Here is a 14,207-nt window from a genome sequence, read left to right as displayed (position 1 = left end):
CCCCCGATCTCACGCTGTCTTGTGTACAACCGTCCCGTGCGCGTCGTGCCGGCAGTTTTAGGGCTGAGAGGCGGCGCTCGTCAACACTGCGCGACCGGTTGCCGAACCTCAAGCCTGCAAAGAAGCGCCTGAGGGCGTCTGTGCATGCTCTCGCCCACGCACCATCGCTCTCTCTCTTGCTCTTGTCATTCCTTGATGTTCTCCTCGCTCCCATGGCATCGCCTGGCCTTTGCTTGACTGCTTTCGTTCGCGATCCGTTGCAGTCGAAAGGTACTTCCTAGCGCAACGCGCTCTCGACGGAGAACGGGTAAAGAAGAGCCAGGAGGAAGAACTCGATACATCTGCGCTGCTTTCCTCTTCGTCGCGCACGTCCAGTGATACTCACGCCTCTCCACACAACACATCCCACACCCTCAAACACGTGCACGCGCTACCTCATGAGCTCGTCGTCACAACCTGCGCAGAAGAGGGCCAAGACGGAGGGCGCGTCCGACACCGCCGGCGCTGCCGCGCCGTGGGTGGAGAAGTATCGGCCACGCACATTGGCAGAGGTGGAGGCGCAGGATGAGGCCGTTGGCGCCCTCCGCGCGTGCTTGAAGGAGGGGGCCAACATGCCTCACTTTCTCTTTCACGGCCCACCTGGCACGGGCAAGACGACGTCCATCCTCGCCGTGGCGCACGAGCTGTTTGGCCCCGACTACATCCGAAGTCGGGTGCGCGAGCTGAACGCCTCTGACGACCGTGGCATCAGCGTGGTCCGGGAGAAGGTGAAAATCTTTGCTCAAGGCGCTGTCTCGAGTAGCGGCAGCAGCGTCACCCAGTCGGATGGAAAAGTCTACCCCGTTCCACCTTTTAAGCTCATCATTCTCGACGAGGCCGACGCACTGCTCCCCGATGCTCAGGCTGCTCTGCGGCGCATGATGGAGGACTTTAGCGATGTGACCCGCTTTTGCATCCTCTGCAACTACGTAAGCCGCATCATCGATCCAATCGCGAGCCGATGTGCCAAGTATCGCTTCAAACCGCTTGTAAAGAGTGCCCTCTATCACCGTATCGAGTACGTGGCCCAAGCCGAGGGCATCACCCTCTCACCAGCCTCTCTCCACGCCTTGGACACGGTAAGTGGCGGCGATCTCCGTCTCGCCATTATGCACCTTCAGTCGGCACAAAAGGCGAAGGGGGACGACTTGTCGAAGGAGGACTTCGTCTCCGTATCCGGCAGCGTGCCGGCGGACGTGATGCAGCAATACCTCAGCGCACTGTTCTCTCACCGCTTAGAGGAGGTGATCCAGGCATCGCGCAGGCTGGTTGCGGAGGGCTTCGCCGCCGCACAGGTGCTGCTTCAGATGCAGCACTACCTTGTGAGCGCCGAGTGTCCGCTGAACTCGGCCCAGCGCGGCAAGATTATGCTAAAGCTGTGTCAGACCGAGCGGCGCCTTGCCGACGGGGGAGACGACTATCTGCAGCTGCTCGACATTGGAAGCGCTGTGTGCTCCGCATAAAGAAGCCAGCGGAAGTGAATTGAAGCCACATGGGAAGAAACAGAAGGATACATGCGCAGGCGCGTGCGCGTGCATGGGTTCAACTGCGAGTGCTGCACCACTGGCAGTCTTCGCCAATGGAAGACGTTCGAGGGCGTCATAGACAGTCGACTTACAATGTAGCAGAACAGCACGAGCACAAGGGAGGGACGTGTCTATCTCTCCATCTTGGTGTGTCCACGTCCTCGTCTGCGCGGATGCATGAATGCAAGCAAGCGTGTGTGTGCGCGTGCAGGACAGCTCGGGTGCTTGAAAAGACCATGAGAAGGAAGATGGGTGTGCGCAGGAATCACCGTCTCATTCCAGATTCTTCCACCACCTCCCACGGAAGCGCCTGGCTTCCATATGGAGGAGCCTGCGTTGCTATTCCCCTCACCCCCCCCTCTCTCTCTCTTCTCCCGTACCTGTTAATGCTGTAGGCAGGGCCGTTAGCGGGGATTGCCAGGAAAAGGGCGTCACACGCACATTTCGAGGTACAGGTGCGCGCACACACACATATATATATATATCTGCAAACATATACGCCTTCCAAGACTGTCAAGGGAGCTGTCCGCCATGGAATTGCACGTGTGTCACGTCACGGACAAGCCGGAGGCGCATGAGCCGCAATCGTCCAGCTGCCCGCGTGAGGAGGAGAGCAACGCCGACCGCACGGCATCGAAGTCGGAGGTGCTTTCGCACAGCTCCCCCAGCAGCTGTGTTTCAGACCGCGATCCTAAGGGCACGGGGGGAGAAAATGCCCCCGTGAGCGGCAGTGGCACTCCGGAAGAGACGTCTGTGCCTGCTTCACAGCCTGCAGTAGCGACCACTGGCGCCATGGCGGCACTCATGAGCCTTTCACAACAGTCGCTGTCTGAAAAGGGGAAGGTGCACCCGGACTACGCGGAAGCCGAGGAGGCCCACGGCGAGGCGGCAGAGGGAGTCGTCTACCAACGTGCAGGGAAGCGTCCCTCCTCCAAGCACGGTGGCACCGTCGCATCAGAGAACCGCTTAACCGGCGCTTCCGCTTCATCGGCGCAGGATTCGGTTGGCGAAGCGGGGTCTTCCGGTGCGCCGGTAGCACCGCACCGCTTCTCGGGCGGGACGCAGGTGCCGGCAGTGTCGCACAACGGTGCAGCGACTGCGCGGCAGAAGGCGTGGGAGGCGAAAGACAGATCCTGTAGGTCACTCCATCTAACCTCCGACGACTACGTCAGGGCCTACGCGCTCAGCGTGGCCTCTTCTTCCTCGTTGCCGCGCCAGACGCCAGCCCACGTCGTGGTGCACTGCCACATACCCGATCGGTCGCCGGAGACGAAGCGGAACGCGTCACGGGTAAGCACGACGGGAGCGGCGCAGCACGAGGTGCTACCGCCCATCGATGTCGGTTCCAAGGGCAAGTCCCGCCTGCGTAGTAGCAGCTCCAGCGCAAAACCGTGCACCGCACCCAAGAAGGTGTCAAAAACCGCCTCCACGTCTCGTTCGATGCCAGCTGTCAGTCATGCGTCAAACGCGTTGAGCGTGGCGGGGTCTGCGACGGCAAGGGCCGTTGTGCCGACCGAGGCATCGTACCTGACGCAGTACTCAACAGCTGGGGGCGCCATGAAGGGCCTGGTCGACCACGTGGATCGCAACTCGTTCGGGTTCCACCTGCGGAATATGTTTCAGCGGATCGACTTCGCAGACGTTCAACGTGAAGTTCAGCGTGGTGAGAAAGAGAGCGCTGCCTTGCAGATGTGTCGACGTCTCTTCTGTGCCATCGCCAAGAACAAAGACTCTGTGAGCGTGGAGGATTTGCACGAGTTACTGTTGATGTTCACGCCGTGCGGCGTGTCGCTTCGAGAGGGGGCGGATTTCTTGTGGGAGGACTGCGGAGGCAAGTTGTCCTTGACTTTCCGAGACTTCCTGCAGTACGGGGCGGCGCTGCGCGCACGTCTGCGGGACTACGAACTCTTTGAACAGCTGTCGGACCAGCAGAAGCTGATCGTCATGCACGCACGCATCCTGCCGGGTGAGCCTCCGGATGACGCCAACACAGCGCGGGTGAACCTGCTGCGGGTGGCCGATCAGCAGATGCAGGGCCAACTGCCGCAGCACACCCGTTCGCTGCGCTTGTACGAGGAGCTCTTCCTTGTCGACTACCATGAGCGACTTCACGACGCCGCGCTGATTCCGGCGAGCGAGGTTCCACCACAGGGGCTGAAGAGCGACTACGCGCATGAGTATGGACGTGAGCAGCAAGCTAGACCGTTTCCCGTGCTTCCCCAGCTGTCGGTGCCCGTCTTAAAGGAGGACATGGAGTGGCGACACACAGAGGTTGCGTACTCCACCGATAGCGACGCGATCGACGCGGCCATGCATGCTGCAGCGGCTGAGAAGCGTGCTGCGGCAGCGCACAACGAGAGCGAGTACCCGACTCTGTCGCGAAGCACCCACCTCGTGGGCGCAACCAAGGCTCCAGGCAAGGCAGGCAGTCGCACGGTGGGCCAGCGAAAGCACCTGCAGCGCAGACACAGGGCCGCCGTGGCCTCAAGCATGGGCGCCGGAACGACGTACAGCGACAGAAGCCGTCGAGCCGGGTTGGGCTCAGAGAGATTCGTGGTCGATCTGCAGCGACAGCCGCCCCCGCCGCAGCAAAAGAAGATGGGCCGCTTTGTGGAGGAGGAGTACTGGGAGCGGCGCATCATGGATGACCACCTCATCACACAGCTGCAGTCGATGTACAAGACGCAGTAGGGAAAGGTCCTCGCTCGTTGGTAGCCCTGGTTTTGTCTTGGCGCGTCTGTGTCCCCACCTCTCTCCCGCATGCTTCACCGCGTTTCACCGATTCTTGTGCTGCAGCCCACCTGTGAGCAGCGTCTGGTATCCACCGCCGCTCTTCCCTCGCCTCCCAGGCACCACGACGTGGGTGTGTTCGCAATTGTGGCGGTGAAGCGGGAAAGGGCGGGTCCATGAAAAACCCAAGAAGGGACTCGGTTTAGCGACCCGACGGCATACTCTTGCACGAGTCATGATGTCACTCTTTTAATGCTGTTTTGTTTCCTTGTCTTGTTTTACTGCTGAGCGAAGGAGGCGATGCGCGCATTTCACATTCCTTGCCTTCGCCGCTCGACTCCCCCCTCCCTCCCTCTTCCATCCCCTCCGTGCTGTGATGACCTCTCCGCTCCCCTTACGTTCTTCGCTTCTGTTTTGTCGTTGCCGTTGCACGTGACCCTCTCGTACTCGGCACAGCGTTTGTGTGCTCATTTTCTCGGCACCTCGACGCATATACATCGCTCTATATACATCTGTACATACATATATATACATATGTATATATATGGAGGTATATATGTATCGATGTATAGATGCAGATTTCTCTACGGCATGGAACGCATGCACAGCTGGGACTTCTTCCTCTCGACAAACACACACACACACACCACACACACACACACACACACACAGTAATGCAAACACCACTGGAACACGGGCACACTCTCGTTGTGCGCTCTCTATCACATGTCTTATAGCCTCTCTCTTCGCTTAAACGCTTCAGGTCTCTCTCCATTCTTCGATTTGGTTGTCCTCTTGCCTTTGGTCGTTTGCTGCGCGGCTCTGGCACATTGATTCTCTGTTTCTCTTTCAGTTTCTCGTCCTTCTCTGCGCTTGTGCTTCACTTTTCATGTACCGAGGGTCTCAGTTTCACTTGACCGAGCCTCTCCCCCAACGCAAGGAATGCACAAACCTCCTCTACGTCCGAGGCATCATTTCTGTTGCTTCGTGAAGTGACGTGAAAGCCATCAGCACACGCTCGTTAGATGAATATCATCGAGTCACCTAGCGATTCGATTAGAAAAAGAAAGGGGAGAAAGAAACCGCGAGAAATCGAGGGACGGCTCTCGCTTCCCCTCCTCGCCACCGTCTTCGCTTCCACTTCAATCATCCACACACCGACCCATGTCCTTTTCCTCTTCTTTCCTGCTGTGCCCCCCTCACCCCCCACGCTCCACTCGCGCGCTTCTCACACATGAACGCACACGCACATGCGTATATTTCACTAGGAGGTTCTCTCCCTCTTTTTTTTTCGCTCTTATTGGTGTTCCTTCCTCCTTGTCAGGCCCCGTCGTCTCACCCCTCCTTCTCTTGAAACTCCACCTTTTTGTTTGCTTGTTATCCCCCCCCCCCACACACACACACCTCCCTCACACCCCGTCCCCACTCGCTGGCTCAGACTTCTCTCTACATCCGCAGTCGCAGCACGCGAGGGTGACTCTTTCTTTTCCTCCTTGCGTGTGTGCCGCTGTTCAACGGTGCGGTCGCAAGCAACAGAGGAGACATCTATAGCGTGAAGCGAGAATCATGTCTAGCAACCAAGGTGACCACGGCGGCGAGATGATCTCTGCAGAGGACCAGTTCAGCGTCGACATGGACGCTGAGGCGGAGCTGGAGGAGATGAAGCGGCAGGTGGACAGCCTGCAGGAAGACATGCAGCTCAAGGCACTGCAGGAGTCGGCCGCCAAGGACGAGGGCACACGCAAGACGGCTGCTGCTGCGGCAGCAACCAGCGGGCAGTCCAAGACGAACACCTCTATCTTTGTCGGCGACCTTGACTTGAGGACCACGGACGCGGATTTGCGCGTCTTTTTCGCCTCCTGCGGTGCCATCACGCGCGTGACGGTCTTGAAGGACCGTCAGGGCAACCCGAAAGGCACTGCTTACGTCGAGTTTGAAACTGAAGGGCAGGCACACGCTGCTATCCTCAAGGATGGGCAGTCGCTGCATGGGAAACCACTGAAGGTGGCAATGAAGCGGGACAACATTCCCGCATTCCAACGCGGCATCTCACGTGGCGGTGCGTACGCGCTGCGCGGTAGAGGTGCGGGCAACCCGATGCAGCAGCAGATGGCTGCGCTGGCCATGATGGCTGGTATGATGAGCCAGGGCTTCAACCCGTATAACATGGGCCGTGGCGGCGGCCGCGGTCGCGGGCGTGGCCGCGGAGGTTATTAGCACCTGTTTATAGTGTGCGAAGCAGCACAGACCCGCCTCACTGCTGGGGTGCGGGCACGCGCACATGTTGCTTATGTGCGGTCGTGTGCGCTGGCACACGCATTCTACGACGAGATCTTAGTCTTTGAGCAGTGCCCTTGTCGCTCTTCCTTACGCGACCGCACCTCCGATTAGGGTTAGACTCATGAACGACTTCTCCGCAAGGGTGAGAAGAGAACATATTGCCACTCTCCGAGCCCTCCGTGTCTCTCCCTCCCTCTCGGTGGTGCTGTGAGTGGTACGTGCGCCTGCTCAGCGCACACCCATGCCACTGAAGCCTACCGTAGTGAAACAAACAGTAAAGGTGAGCGCCAACGAAACACCCGCTACGTGACGAGCTGCCGTGTCTCTACACCTTCACGCACGTGCCACTCAAACACACCACCCAAGGGAGGCGCACGTGGAAGAAAAAAAACAGAAGACACCGATTATAAAAGAAGCCAACCAAAGAAAAGCGAATTGAAAGTGCACGTGAGTCACATGCGCGTACGCACACACTCGGAGATGCACGCCTGCCGAGTTGGTACAGTACACGCATCTTTATCACGCACTTCCTCCCGCATGTCTTTTCCCCTTTACATGCCCCCTCCCCCTCCCCCGGCTGCTGTTGTCTCTGTGGAAGTGCTGCGTTGCCAACGGGGTGAAAGAGGTGGAATGGGTGAGGAGGCGGCGGCAGCGGAGCGTGTACTTGACGGCTGCAGCAGGTACGCGGTGGTGTCGCTGGTCTTTTGCCAGCAGCAGCCCATTCTTGCGTCACACCCTAGCGACAGCTTTCCTGACCTCTGTAGGCTGCCAGGGACGACGCCATTCTCGTCTCCCCTGTGTGTGCGTTGTGGTGTGTGTAGGCGGTAGTGCGAAACGACGTTTGCAGGCGCGCCTTTGGACACACTGATGCTTCCTTGGTCTGCCACCCTCTCCCCTGCGATCTTGTCTCCCGTTTGTCCCCGTCCTCTCTCTGTTTCGTAACTGATTCCGCGCTGTACTTGATATCATGTGTGTGCGCGGAACGGTTAACGGCGCGGTCATGGCTGCCATTTCTCGACGCGCCAACCCCTCGTTTTCGTGCCCCAGGCCCACCTCCTCCCCATAGACAGCGTGCCATCAACGCTTGTCCTTTGCGTTTTCGGCTCTTTTCTCCGACCTTCTTCGCGCTCTTCGTTTCAGGCTCAAAGAGGGAACGCAACGAACACACGCACACGAAACGACGTGTGGGATACGCCACCCCATACTTCTTCTCTCCGCTTCCCAAACGCCTTCCCCCTCTCTTTCCTCCCCGACTAGCGCGCTTCTACTCGAACGCACTCTCCAGTGCACCTCCTCCTAGCAGCGCCACAGCAGCGGTCGAGTGAAGGCGGGGTTGAGAGAGGATCATCCCCAACTCCGCTCTTCTCCTTTGTCGTTGACACGAAAGGAGTTGGCTGTCTCTACTCTTCTCGTGTATTCCTCATGGCCACCCGGAAGCTGCACTGCGTGTGGCCGGTGCCGGCTGACATCGACATTGCCCAAAGTGTCGATGCCCAGCCGATCACGAGTATCGCCGAGGCCGCGGGTATACTTCTTTCGGAGCTGAGCCCGTATGGCAGCACCCGCGCCAAGGTGAAGCTGAGCGTTCTGAAGCGTTTGGAGGGCTGTCCAAACGGCAAGTACGTCGTGGTGGCGGGCATGAACCCCACCCCGTTGGGGGAAGGGAAGAGCACCACGACGATCGGCCTCGCCCAGGCTCTCGGTGCTCATCTACACCGACGCTGCTTTGCGTGCATTCGCCAACCGTCTCAAGGACCGACCTTCGGTATCAAGGGTGGTGCCGCGGGAGGCGGCTACAGCCAGGTGATTCCAATGGAAGATTTTAACCTCCACGGCACCGGCGACATACATGCCATCACCGCAGCGAACAACCTCCTTGCCGCGGCGCTTGACACCCGCATCTTCCACGAGCGGACGCAGGACGACGCCGCGCTTTACCGCCGTCTCACCGACGAGCTGAAAACGTTCACACCGATTATGCAGAAGCGGCTCGATAAGCTCGGCATCCGCAAAACAGACCCCAAGTCGCTGACGGAGGAGGAGCGCGTCTGCTTTGCGCGGCTGGACGTCGACCCTGGCACCATTTCCTGGCGCCGCGTCACCGATGTCAACGACCGTTTCCTGCGCGACATCGAGATCGGGATGGGCAAGGCGGAGAAGGGCATCAGCCGGCGCACCGGCTTCGACATTTCGGTCGCGTCCGAGGTGATGGCCATTCTGGCGCTCGTGGACGATTTGGCCGACATGCGCCAGCGCCTGGGAGCGATCCAGGTGGCCAAAAGCAAGACGGGCGCATCGGTGACGGCTGAGGATGTGGGCTGTGCCGGGGCCATGGCGGTGCTGATGAAGGATGCGGTCGAGCCGACGCTGATGCAGACGCTGGAGGGCACCCCCGTGCTGGTGCATGCCGGCCCCTTCGGCAATATTGCGCACGGGAACAGCAGCGTCGTCGCCGACCGCATCGCCCTCAAGCTGGCCGGTGCGGACGGCTTTGTGCTGACGGAGGCCGGCTTCGGTGCAGATATGGGCTGCGAGAAGTTCTTCAACATCAAGTGCCGCACGAGCGGGCTGAAGCCGGATGCGGCGGTGCTCGTGGCGACGGTGCGCGCACTGAAGTACCACGGCGGTGTGGAGCCAAAGGATGCTGCCAAGGAGAACGCGGATGCCTTGCGTGCCGGCCTGAGCAACCTTGTTCGGCATATTCAGAACATTCGCAAGTTTGGGGTGCCAGTGGTGGTGGCGCTGAACCGGTTCAGCACCGACACGGAGGCGGAGCTGGCGCTGGTGAAGGAGCTGGCGACGCAGGAGGGTGACGCGGCGGATGTTGTGGTCACAGATCACTGGTCCAAGGGCGGTGCTGGGGCCGTCGGTCTTGCCCAGGCGCTCATCCGCGTCACGGAGACGGCGCCATCGAACTTCCAGCTGCTTTACCCAAGCAACGCGTCGCTCAAGGAGAAGATCGAGACGGTGTGCCGCGAGATTTACGGTGCCGCTGGCGTGGAGTATCTCAACGACACAGAGGAGAAGCTGGCGGACTTCGAGAAGATGGGCTACGGCGACTTTCCTGTATGCATGGCAAAGACACAGTACAGCTTCTCGCACAACCCCGAGCTGCGTGGGGCGCCGACCGGCTTCACTGTCCCCATCCGCGACGTCCGCGTCAACTGCGGCGCAAAGTTCGTGTTTCCTCTGCTGGGCGACATCTCCACGATGCCTGGTCTGCCGACTCGACCGGCGTACTACAATATCGACATCGACTGCGAGACGGGAAGGATTGTGGGTCTTTCGTAACAAGGAAGCCGGTTTTGGTTGGTGATGGGCCAGCGGGTGTTTGCGTCTTCGTATCGGTACGTCCGTGAGTGGTTTGCGCGGAATGCGGCGCACGGGGCGAGCGCTTGAGGAGGAGCGGCGCTGCCCTACGCGCAAACACAGATAGACAGAACTACACTGGAGGAGTGGAGGAGGATGGAGGGGGAGGGCGGGGGGACTCTACTTTGCGTGCCATGTACCGATGAGAGGTTGGTTGACGGTAAAGGCTTCCCTCCGTCATCACACGCACATGACACAACCACACTCACGTTCGTCGGCGTGGTGCTGCACGTTCGCGTTCTCGCCCTTCCTCCCTCCCTCTCTCTCTCCCTCTCTCGTGTACTCCGCTTGTATGCACACAAGCCAAAACGGAAGAAAGTGGTGGATGGCTCTCTCCTCACATTCCTTCCGTTTTTTTTGCTTCAGTTTCCTCGTCAGCTGCCAGTGGCTCTTCTCCACCGTAGCTCTTGTCGATTATTTTTTTCACTTTGAATGTTCCGGCACCCCCTCTCCCCTCCCCCTCCCTCTCTATCGCATGATGTGGGAGTGCTGACCCCTCCCCCTTTTTCCACGTTTACCCCACGGTGCCTCCTCGCTGCCCATAACCTTTCTCTTCTTTCGTTTTCTTTTCTGTCTTGCGCGTTCTGCTCTCTTTTTCTCATCAGATACGTTTGCATGCGCTCTCTTCCCCCCCCCCTCCTATCTCTGTCCTTCTGTGTGTGTCTGCGTATACGTACGCCTTGTCTGTCGCTGTTCCGTTGATTGGGTGCTTTAGACCACCCACTCGATGCCGTTGTGGCCCTCCTCCCTCTCCTTGTGCCCTCGTCTTTTGGCTCGTTCTCTTTTTTTCCGTGTTGCTGTAGTCAAGCTTCGCTTGCTCCCTTTCGGATTGTCGTTCTCGTCCTGTCACCATGAGGTGTCGCGGTGGCCTCCCCCTTTTCGACTTCCTCTGCTCTGTGTCCCTCTGGGCAAACGCCTCTATCCTACTTTTCTCCTGCGGCGTGCTCTCTCGACGGCTCCGCCTGAGAGCAAGAGCGGCCGGTGCACCGCCCCCTTTTTCTCTTGCCTGCACACTCCTCCGATTTCAACGCAGGTGGGGGAAGGGGTGCGCGCCGTAGCCGGTGAGGTGCACCAAGCAGCACAGATGTCGAGTAGTCTTCACACACACGACAGTGGATGGGTGTGCTTCTTCCTGCATCACCGAGCAGGCACGCAGGCGCTTTGATGAAGAGGGAGGAGAGGTGAACGAGGGAGGGACGGCAGGCACTGCGCGGTCTTTCATCGGCATCGGCGCCATGTGCACGTGCACACGAGACAGCGTTTTTGTTCTTCTACCATTTCCCTCTTCTGTCCGAGGCATGCTTGCACATTTTCTTGCCTACATGTACGAGCACTTCGCCCCTCTAACCTATTGCACGCATCTGCACACAGACAAACGAATTGCAGGAGAGGAGGAGGATGATCGGCTTTGTCTATCCGCGGTGAAACGGTAGCGAAGCACAAGCAAGTACGCGCAACACAAACGACAACAAAGAGTAGCGATCCAAAGTGAGCTCTGCAGGCACTGCTCCAGGGACTCCGCCCTTCCACCTTGCACAGTATAATACGCGCACCGATCGAAAGCAAGTTGCCGACGTATGCGCGTCATGGCACGAGCCGCTGTGGTGGTGTGGAGAGTAGGTCACTGAGAACGGCACGGAAACGTGCAGCAGCTTGCCACGCTGTTAAGCGTTCCGTGTTGGACCCTCCGTCTACCATCGCGCGTAGGTATACGCATTTTGCCGTTCGACTTGGCTTTCCCTCTCCTGCCTCACATCCTCCACATTTTTTTTTTGTTTTGTCTCCACCTATCCCTGCCTGGCGTAACTCTCGACACACCGCGTAGGCGCTCCCTTTCACTTTTGTAGACGAAGTCCCAGCGACAAAGGGAGCACCTGAGTAATGCCGCAGCAGTGCGCGGGTGTGCTTTCCCTTGCCGAGAAACGCGTAACGGAGAGCTGAGACGTGCGCACACTCGCCAGAAGCCGAGGTGGTGCCCCTCCCCCGCCCCCCCCTTCTGGAAGACGAAGTATACAGCACATGGATGCTCTCAACGCCCTTCATCTGGACGCTTTGCCATCCTGTGGCGCGAGGTATCGGCTCGTGCACCTCCGTGTTCGAATCGCACACTTCCAGGTCCGCGCTCGGGGACCACGGGCAGAGCTAGCGTCGCCAACCGGACACCAACACGGGCGGGGACTGCGTGTCGTTGGCAGAGCAGAGATCGACCAACAATAACAACAAAAAGAGCTCGTTGCCAAGTGTTGTGGTTGCCTTGCTGGTTCCTGCGTGAACGGCACGACGAGAAGCCGGTAGCGTTTGCACTGCTGTCGAGCGACAACACAGCCGATTAAAGGACATAGACACACGCGCGCGCACACACACACACACACACACACAAGGCCACACATATACTGGGCAGAGTGGTGTGCGAAGACGCGACGCATCATCGCCAAGGACGCAACGCCCTCGACGCGGACGCTGTCTGGGGGACATGCGCCCGCACACACCCGCTAAAGTCGCAACCACCGCAAGTGACGGGGCTACGACGACGAAGACGACGTCGCATCCCGTTCTTCTGGGCTGTGGGCTGAATTGGGCCTCGTTCGTCGCGTCGCACCCGTTCGAGGTGAAGGAGCTGACCTCCGTGCTCGTCGGAGACGGGAGTGACGACGACGGAGTTCCTGAGGAGCGCGACGCACTTGTGCAGGCACAACTGCCAGTGGCGTCCGTCGTGACTTCTGGCGCAACTCTTGAGAGGGTCTTCACGGAGGCGATGGTGTGCGCGTCGGCAAGGGCGGAGGTGGCGCGCAAGGTGCAGCACATTGCCACTGTGTGGTGTCTGCATCCGTCCTCGGAGTACGTGGCGACGCTGTGCTGGCCGATGGAGGGCGGCGAAAGCGCAAGCACCACGACAGCGGTGCTGAAGGTGCAAACCGAGGGCGGGCGCGCGCCACTGGACTTGCGCGCAGTATCGCTGCATGTAGTTGACCGCGGCTCTCTTGTCTTCCATCCAGAATTCACACGCTGCATCCTTGCACAGGGGGCAGAGAGGTTCATGTATTACGTACCACCGAATCCGCTGGAGGCCACTACGGCTCTCCCGTTCATGCGGGGGTTGTGGTACAACGGACTTTTTTCGCTGCTGGAGTTGCTGAGGATAGGGCCGCAGCACGTGGTCATGCTCTTTGTGCTCCCCAACGGCGACACACGCTACACGCTCGACCTTGCGCCGGAATCGCCCGCGGTGCCGGCTCCTTCGTCGACACACCAGCAGGGCTCGGGAGCTTTAGGGAGCGCAGCGAGTCGCAATGCCACAGCGTCCTTGTATCCGTGGCGCCGTCAGAGCAAGGTCCGGCGTGTCATCCGCTCCGGCGCGTACGTGGTGGTTGTCCGCGATGACACTGCGGGTGTCGTGGAAAGTCTGCAGAGGGCATGCTCGTATCACGGACAGAACAAGAGGAGCACGTGGCTCAACGACATCTTCATTCACCTCATGGGGCAGTGCAGCCGCAGGGACATATTGTGCAGCGCGGACGCCGCCGCCTCACAGCCCGCAGAGGCAGATAAGGCAAACGACGTACGGCTTCTGTGCATTGAGCTGGTGGAGAAGGCGACAGGTGAAGTGATGGCGGGCTGCTGCGGCATGGCGGTGGGGTGTGCGTACCACGACTACACCATGTATACGCTGCGGCAGACCAAGGACGGACTCGGCACCTTCCTGACGAAGCTGATCGGCGAGGCGCTGCAGCGGTGCGGGTACACCCTTTGGTACTGGGGGTTCTGCGTGGAGTACATGCGACATTTCGAGCGGCACTTCGGCGCTGTCGACATGCCACGAGACGTCTTTTACCGTCGCTGGAGCGCGGCGCGCGACGCTGCGCCAGAGTGCAGCATTGACGCGTACCTGCGGTCTCACAAGGGGATGGTGCCTTACTACGAGGGGACCAGCGCGCTTGTGAAGAGTAAGCCCTAGCTGCGTACTTGCGCTTACCCAATTTGCGAGTAGGCCTTCCGCGCGGAGCCCTCGCTTTATCCTTTGTTCGTCTTGGCTGATGTGTTTGCTTTCTCGTTCTCCGTTGTGGTGCAGATTCTCTCACTCACCGATTTTTCGTTCCTGCCGTTGTGCTAGCACCTTCATCTGTGCACGCAAACCTTTCGTTTCCCCGCCATCTGTCTCTCTGGAGGCGCGACGGTTTGCCCCACAGGGCGGATCATGCTCTCTTCTCCATCCTCCTTCACTCTACTGCGCACACGTTTTACAGAGGACACATACCGTGCACC

At 59.4% G+C, this 14,207-nt stretch overlaps 5 protein-coding genes across 5 annotated transcripts; all 5 read left to right on the top strand.

Annotated features, from left to right (window-relative positions):
• Positions 1–437: 437 nt before the first annotated feature.
• On the top strand, positions 438–1,502 carry LMJF_30_2630 (putative replication factor C, subunit 2; the record flags this gene model as incomplete). Its single annotated transcript, XM_001684814.1, has 1 exon — positions 438–1,502. One exon carries the CDS (start codon positions 438–440, stop codon positions 1,500–1,502), a length of 1,065 nt encoding a protein of 354 aa, XP_001684866.1.
• A 594-nt stretch (positions 1,503–2,096) lies between these two features.
• On the top strand, positions 2,097–4,256 carry LMJF_30_2620 (conserved hypothetical protein; the record flags this gene model as incomplete). Its single annotated transcript, XM_001684813.1, has 1 exon — positions 2,097–4,256. One exon carries the CDS (start codon positions 2,097–2,099, stop codon positions 4,254–4,256), a length of 2,160 nt encoding a protein of 719 aa, XP_001684865.1.
• Positions 4,257–5,861: 1,605 nt separating this feature from the next.
• Positions 5,862–6,512, top strand: LMJF_30_2610 (putative RNA-binding protein; the record flags this gene model as incomplete). The annotated part of the gene is made up of 1 exon (XM_001684812.1): positions 5,862–6,512. The coding sequence occupies one exon, from the start codon at positions 5,862–5,864 to the stop codon at positions 6,510–6,512; it is 651 nt and encodes a 216-aa protein (XP_001684864.1).
• Positions 6,513–7,997: 1,485 nt separating this feature from the next.
• On the top strand, positions 7,998–9,866 carry FTHS (formate--tetrahydrofolate ligase; the record flags this gene model as incomplete). The annotated part of the gene is made up of 1 exon (XM_001684811.1): positions 7,998–9,866. One exon carries the CDS (start codon positions 7,998–8,000, stop codon positions 9,864–9,866), a length of 1,869 nt encoding a protein of 622 aa, XP_001684863.1.
• Positions 9,867–12,417: 2,551 nt separating this feature from the next.
• LMJF_30_2590 (conserved hypothetical protein) lies at positions 12,418–13,899 on the top strand (the record flags this gene model as incomplete). Its single annotated transcript, XM_001684810.1, has 1 exon — positions 12,418–13,899. One exon carries the CDS (start codon positions 12,418–12,420, stop codon positions 13,897–13,899), a length of 1,482 nt encoding a protein of 493 aa, XP_001684862.1.
• Between the last annotated feature and the right edge of the window lie 308 nt (positions 13,900–14,207).

This window comes from Leishmania major, chromosome 30, assembly GCF_000002725.2.
Source record: "Leishmania major strain Friedlin complete genome, chromosome 30".
NCBI lineage: Eukaryota > Euglenozoa > Kinetoplastea > Trypanosomatida > Trypanosomatidae > Leishmania > Leishmania major.
The sequence above is the reverse complement of the archived record's forward strand: the minus strand, read 5'-3'. Positions and strand labels throughout refer to the sequence as shown.